Genomic DNA, 7,676 nt, shown 5'->3' with positions numbered 1-7,676 from the left:
GCTTATTTTAGAGTTATAAATGATGATGGGTCAGGTATCTTTTTGTTTGAAGATGGCTCCATATTTGGGTTGTTTCCACAGAACTCTTTCCTAGAAATGCTTTTTCTAGGTTAATGGCTACAAATATTTCTAGGCACCTGACATATTGACACCCACCTCTAAAGTATTTTTATGATCCACAACTAGTGTTTAACACAGCACCCTAGTCACTACATGACTAATAAATAGACAAATGACTGAAACATGACCTTATGCTTTCTATTCCTCCAGCTTTCATTGAGTTCCTTGCCTCTGGGAGGAGGAAGGGTTGTGCAGCCCTCCACAGCATCAGCCCATCAACCCTATCCCTGTGGTTATAGCAGCTGAGGAAGCAGAATTGCAGCTCTGTGGGAAGGAATGGGGCTGGAGAGTTCATGCATAGACCAGTTCTTATGAGAAGGGACTGGCTAAGAATAGCCTTGGGTTGACATACACCCCTCTTCACACTCACAGGAGAAACCATTTCCCTATGAAACTACAACCAGTCATGAGTTGAAAGCTGAGAGTTAGAGAATAGCTCAGAGATGCTATTCTTGGATATCCTGAGCCCCTGTGGTCACCAGGGACCCTGAGTTGTGCAACACTTAGCGTGACAGCATCACTACGCTTAAAAATTTCCCTCCTCACCCCCAGATTCCATTTCCGCAGCCGCCAGGGCTGCCTATAAAGAGGAGATCTGGCTTCAGACTTCAGAAGGACACAGGCAGCAGACAGTGGTCAGTCCCTTCTTGGCTCTGCTGACACTCGAGCCCAAATTCCATCACCTGCTCACAATCATGCAGGTCTCCACTGCTGCCCTTGCCGTCCTCCTCTGCACCATGGCTCTCTGCAACCAGTTCTCTGCATCATGTGAGTCTGAGTTTCGTTGTGGGTATCACCACTCTCTGGCCATGGTTAGACCACATCAATCTTTTCTGGTGGCCTAAAAGCCCCCAAGAGAAAAGACAACTTCTTAAAGGGCTGCCAAACATCTTGGTCTTTCTCTTCAAGACTTTTATTTTTATCTCTAGAAGGGGTCTTAGCCCCCTAGTCTCCAGGTATGAGAATCTAGGCAGGGGCAGGGGAGTTACAGTCCCTTGGACAGATAGTAAAACAGGGTTCAAAATGAATCAGTTAGCAAGAGGCAGAATCCAGGGCTGCTTCCTTCCCAGTGGGGTCTGTTGTTCACTCTCCAGCTCACTCTAGGTCTCCCAGGAGCTCTGTCCCTTGGATGTCTTATGAGAGATGTCCAGGGCTTCTCTTGGGCTGGGGTATGACTTCTTGAACCAGACAAAATTCCCTGAAGAGAGCAAGAGAACACTCCGTTCAGGTATCTGGATCACATAGAGAAACGGAGAACCCACTATGAGGAGTCAAGGGGAAAGAAGAATATAGACAGAAACAAAGAGACGTTTCTCAGCAAAAATGCCCAAATGCCTTCCAGTCACTTGGTCTGAGCAAGCCTGCCTTCCTCAACTGCTTGGGGATCAGAAGCTGCCTGGTCTTTTCTTCTGAGCTGTGACTCGGGCTCATTCTCTCCTTTCTCCGCAGTTGCTGCTGACACGCCGACCGCCTGCTGCTTCAGCTACATCTCCCGGCAGATTCCACAGAATTTCATAGCTGACTACTTTGAGACCAGCAGCCAGTGCTCCAAGCCGGGTGTCATGTAAGTGCCAGTCTTCCTGCTCACCTCTAGGGAGGTAGGGAGGGTCGGGGTAGGGGCAGAGACAGGCCAGAAGGCCATCCTGGAAAGGCCCAGCCTTCAGCAGCCTATCGGGGATATAGGACGCAGGGCTCTGAGGTGTGACCTGAATTGGAGCTGGAGTGAGGCGTGTGTTACAGAGTCAGGAAGGGCTGCCCCAGCCCAGAGGAAAGGGACAGGAAGAAGGAGGCAGCGGGACCCTCTGAGGGCCACCCCCACTGAGTCCCTGAGAGAAGCTCTCTAGACGGAGATAGGCAGGGGGCCCCAGAAAGAGGAGCAAGCCCTGAGCTGCCCAGGACAGACAGCAGGATGGTGGGCCATGGTGCGCCCAGGATTCCCCTGCTGGATTCCCCAGTGCTTAACTCTTCCTCCCTTCTCCACAGCTTCCTAACCAAGAGAGGCCGGCAGGTCTGTGCTGACCCCAGTGAGGAGTGGGTCCAGAAATACGTCAGCGACCTGGAGCTGAGTGCCTGAGGGGTCCGGAAGCTTCGAGGCCCAGTGACCTCGGTGGGCCCAGTGGGGAGCAGGAGCCTGAGCCTTGGGAACATCCCTGTGACCTCCACAGCTACCTCTTCTATGGACTGGTTGTTGCCAAACAGCCACACTGTGGGACTCTTCTTAACTTAAATTTTAATTTATTTATACTATTTAGTTTTTGTAATTTATTTTCGATTTCACAGTGTGTTTGTGATTGTGTGCTCTGAGAGTTCCCCTGTCCCCTCCCCCTTCCCTCACACTGTGTCTGGTGACAACCGAGTGGCTGTCATCGGCCTGCTGTAGGTAGTCCTGGCACCAAAGCCACCAGACTGACAAATGTGTATCGGATGCTTTTGTTCAGGGCTGTGATCAGCCTGGGGAAATAATAAAGATGCTCTTTTAAAAGGTAAACCAGTATTGAGTTTGGTTTTGTTTTTCTGGCAAATCAAAATCACTGGTTAAGAGCAATCATAGGCAAAGATTAGGAAGATGTGAAATGGAGGGAAATTGGGAGACATGGGGAGGGCTACCACAGAGTTATCCACTTTACAACAGAGACACAGTTCTGGAACATTGAAACTACAAATATGTTATAACTCAAATCATAATATGCACGCTCTAGGAGAATTCACTACTTGAATGGACACCATTAAGCAGAGTATTCTGTAGGGCATATTCATGATGAATCAAGCTCTTAATAGCGATTACATTGTTGAGGTTTACTCCTACTGAGTGCTTTTTATACATTACTCATTTAATCTTACCAATGCAATAGTACAGCTTAGGTACTATTAATACCTCCATTTGACAGGAAAGTAACTCAGGGCTCATAAAGGTTAGACAACTTGGCTGAGGTTACACAGCATGTAAAAGGTCTATTGTGTTCCAAAACTGGACTTTTATTGAACTACAGACTATGCTGTTAACCACTGACCAAGTTATTTCCCAAAGTATGACCCACCTATACTCAAATCTTACCCTGTTCTTTAACAGATGATACTTTATCCATTGCAACAACTTCCTGTCAGGATTCTGAGTTGACATAGAGTGTTTGAGCAGTGATTATTTAAGCCAGTTACATCAGGATCTTTAGGTGTAGACCTGGGAACTGATATTTTTATCAAGCTCATGAGGTGTTCCATAGCCTGTTAATGACTGAGAGCCACTGTCAATAGAATTCGCCACTGGTTTCTAAATGTGGTAAGTATCTGCATATGGCAACAGGTGTATTATACATTATTTCTCTAGAATCTACACTCTACAAAATAAATAGCTAATGTTAGAGAAGGAAAAGACAACCAGCTTCTGTGTGGAGCAGGATGCTGTCTATAGGTTTACTGTGAAAGGTAAGTTATTTAATAGATGGATTGCTTGCATTATATGTACAAGAAATCCATAGTAAGCTAGGGTCCTTTTTGCAGAAGAAAGAGAAATTCAAAATATTTGTGTGAAAACCAAACATGTTAATTTTTATGAGCTATGCTTATTTCATTTTGTTTCAAATAATCTAATTTTTGTGTCCAAACATGTTTAGAATTGTAGTGTTCCAACTCTTTAAAGCACAAACACTACTACTTAGCAAATATTAAAATGCATATACTATGTGACCTACATCCCATTTGATCTGATCCCATTTCTAGGAATCTGCTTCACAGAAACGCTGCCAAAGGATAAGAATATGTAGACATGAGGATATTCTTTGCAGTATGGTTGGCAAAGAGCAAAGAAATGCAAACAGTCATCAGTAGGGTATTAATCAGTAGAGGATTAAGATGTCCATCAATGGAATATTCTGCAGTGAGCAAAAAAAAGGTAGCACACATCTATAACTGTGGAAAGTGTCCATAATATTATATGTAAAAGGCAGATCTAATTACATTCAGTATATGCATATATATTTTCTACATATGCTATGGAACTATCTATAAAGTATATTATTTTGTTTTATTTTTAAATGCCATATACACATATATATTTACATAGGCAAATATTTGGAGAGATACACATCAAATAGCTAACTGATTTCTTTGAGGAAATGAGGCTTTTTTTTTTTAGGAATGAGGGTTTTTCCTTTTTATATTCTGCACTTTTAAAACTTTGAGTTATTTTCTGATTAGCTTGCATAGCTTACCTCTCTGGTCTCATCTTACCCTGTTCTTTGATGGGTGATATTCCATCCTCACAACCACTTTCTGGTAGGGATTCTGAGTTGATGCAGAGAGGAGAGAGCTCAGCCTGGCTTACAGCATTTTGATGCCATGATGGCTGTCGTATAATGAGGGTACAGCAACAAACATGTCCTTTTGACAAGGCTGTTCTCTCTCTCTCTCTCTCTCACACACACACACACACACAGAGGAGCAGCTTTTGTCCCCATAGACGCAGTGAAGGTGTCATCATTCCTTCTTTATTGGCTTTCAGGAAAAAATATAGGGGCATAGAAAATTTGCCTGCACTGAATTGTTTCTCAAGGTCTAGAAACCCAAAGCTAAATGAAGTTTAATCATGCCCAACATTCCCTAAATACAAGTGTTATGAACAAACAGAGTAAGTTGAACAAAGACCTCTGAAAGGGAACTGGAGAATGGGAATTGCATTTTTAAGCAGTTCAGCTGATCTGGCAGTCCCTAGCTCTCCTCCCTGGGGGAGTGTCCTCTATGGACAATCTGAGATGTGCAATGTGGAGGATCTGCTTTCTGGAGGCTGCTGACTTCCTGTCTGTGTGAGTTAGCCTGAGGTTGCCTTAGGTATTGTGCAATCAACGACTTTTTGGAACCAGTCGTATGGTTTCTTTGGCAATGTGACTCCCTTCTAATGTCTGTAGGCTACTATTTGCTTCTGATCAATTCCACGGGCCGGGTAGCCAGAAGCAGACAGGTTGTCAGTTACATAGTTTGCATTTGCATTTTAACTGGGGTTGGGGATGTGCATTTTTTTTTCTTTTTTTTCTTTTTTTTTTTTGAGATAGAGTCTCCCACTATCACTCGGGCTGGAGTGCAGTGGCGTGATCGCGGCTCACCGTAACCTCCGGCTTCCGGGTTCAAGCGATTCTCCTGCCTCAGCCTCCCAAGTAGCTGAATTACAGGTGCCCGCCACCACACCCAGCTAAATTTTTGTATTTTTAGTAGAGATGGGGTTTCACCATGTTGGCCAGGTTGGTCTCTAACTCCTGACCTCGTGGTCCACCAGCATTGGCCTCCCAAAGTGCTGGGATTACAGGCGTGAGCCACCACGCTCAGCCAGGGATGTGCACTTTCTAGCACAGACTGCACTACCATTGTCACCCCGACCTCCCAGCCCCTGGTGAGAGACCTCTGCCTGCATCTTGGCCCATGTGGAGGTGATGAATATTTGACCTTTGGTCTTGTTACATCTCTCATCTTCCTGTCTCCGCTTATGCTAACTTTATCTTAGAGTAGAAAATTCTGCATTTACAGTCCTTCAAGTCTCCAGATTACTGGATTCTCAGTCAACAGGCTGGAAGGGCCTTTTTAGCAAGTTGCATTTCTTCTTTTTCAATTTCAGATGAGCCCATTTCAAAGTAGCCTAAACTCTTTCTTAAAGGACCTTACTGATGTAATACACAGCTACTGAATTCCAATATTCAGAATCTTTTCTATCAAATTCCTTAATGCTGCAGCCTTGGTATTTGGCACAGGCTTTTAGCACCAAAATAAGACAGACCATAGTTCAACCAGCACGTGCAATACCTTGTAATAGGTATGGCAAAAGGTAGTGCCCAGACAGGACAGCATGGTGAATATCACCTGGGAACATGGGAGAAATGCACATTCTAAGCCCCACTTCCTTTCTTAATGGACTAGGGCTCAGCAACATGTGTTTTCACAAGGCTCCAGGTGATTCTGATGCATGTAAGGTTTAAAACTCACTTCTGTTTCACAAGGTCCTCCCCATATTACCTCCTACTTTCTCATTTCAACCAGTTCCACACTTCAGTCAGGGCCTGTGACTTTTAACAAACCCTGTGTCTCTGCACAGATACAGATCTCATATCTCTCAGGATGCTGGCAGTTTCCAGACAGAAAGCAAACAAGCAAACCAAACCCAAAGAGGCTTTGAGTAAACGCATGTTGTGACTCCAAGACTATAGGGCATCCAGGTGGCCCTAGCTCCAGGCAAGGCTGGACGCAGCAGCCCTGTGGTATTTCATGAGTCCTCTTTGCTTCTCTTTCTGATCTCCCTTTCCTGTGAGAGGCCCTGGGTGGCTGCCAGTACCTGCCAGTGTACATGAATCCTTGTTCATTTTCTGCAGGGAAGAGTGAGTCTGTGTTCCCACTGGAAAAAAACATCACTAGGCCCTTTTGGATTTGACTGACTTAGGAACCCAATTTCTAACCAGTCGCTGTGGTTATGGGGATGGGTTTCATTGATTTGCTTAAGTTAATCAAGGCACATAACTTGAATCTTTGGGTTTACTGAATTTTACATAAACTTAAAGCCTGAGAATGGTGGGGAAGGGGGATTTGCCTTGAAGAAATGTGAGTTTCTGGCATCAGGAAATATGCAGACTGGATGCTGGTCAGGAAAAACAAGTTTTCACTATAATGTGTTTGTCTTTTTCCTGTTATTTTTGTCTTGATGATATAAAAGGCACTAATACTTTGTGTGTGGTAAACATTTCTTCTCCTATGCTCTCTAGATTAGAAGCTATTAGTCGTCCACTTTCCTGAATCACTTTATTTTTAATAAGATGCTGACTTGTGTATTTCCTGTTGCACAGTGAATGACTATTGCCCAAATCTAGGGCAAAAAAGACATAAACTCTTCGTCATGTCAAGGTAACCACTAGAAAATGGGGCTACATACCCACTCCAGAACATACTGAGAAAGGTAGAACTGGCCCTGCCATAAGCACTACCCATCTTCCTTCATAGAAGCCAAAGATCGGGCACTGAGGATGCAGGAGGAGATGAGACAATTCTTAGAACAATGAGTCCTCAATAGATATTGTCCATATTAAGGAAGAGAAGGGAGTCCTTTCATAGTGGATGGACAAAGGGGTAGACAAGGAGACTGAAAGCAGAGGAGACACTTCATACTTGCTGTTTTTATTCCTCCTCTTTCCTGGGAACTGCACCCACAAAAATACATTATGTGGGATTGACCACATCCCAAATGCTAGGTGGGTCCTGATTAAAATAAGCTGATTTGCATCTTGAGTTTTTCAAGCTTACCACAACATAAGCATTTCTCATGTCACTGCATTGTTTGTAAAGGCTGCCTAATAGCCAATCAAGGGAAAATCCCATAATTTTCTTAGCCATTTCCATATCATAGGCAATTTAAATTGGGTCCAATTTTAAGTTGCTATAAATACGCTGGGGACCAAATACACTTATGCATTGTTCATTTTTTCCATATTTGAATTTATTTCTATAGAGAATAGATTCCAAGACATGGACCCTCTTGGCCAAAGGCTAAGAACATTTATTTCAAGGTTCCTTATGCATATTAGCAC

General features: G+C 43.9%; 1 protein-coding gene across 1 annotated transcript; it reads left to right on the top strand.

The window, feature by feature from the left end:
• The first annotated feature begins 695 nt into the window (after positions 1 to 695).
• Positions 696 to 4,075, top strand: CCL3 (C-C motif chemokine ligand 3). Its single transcript, XM_054455868.2, has 3 exons — positions 696 to 888; positions 1,570 to 1,684; positions 2,104 to 4,075. The coding sequence occupies exons 1-3, from the start codon at positions 816 to 818 to the stop codon at positions 2,192 to 2,194; spliced, it is 279 nt and encodes a 92-aa protein (XP_054311843.1). The 5' UTR covers positions 696 to 815; the 3' UTR covers positions 2,195 to 4,075.
• The last annotated feature ends 3,601 nt before the right edge of the window (positions 4,076 to 7,676 follow it).

This window comes from Pongo pygmaeus, chromosome 19 (assembly GCF_028885625.2).
Source record: "Pongo pygmaeus isolate AG05252 chromosome 19, NHGRI_mPonPyg2-v2.0_pri, whole genome shotgun sequence".
NCBI classification, from domain to species: domain Eukaryota; kingdom Metazoa; phylum Chordata; class Mammalia; order Primates; family Hominidae; genus Pongo; species Pongo pygmaeus.
Note: the sequence above shows the minus strand (reverse complement) of the source record. Positions and strands in the feature narration are given on the sequence as shown.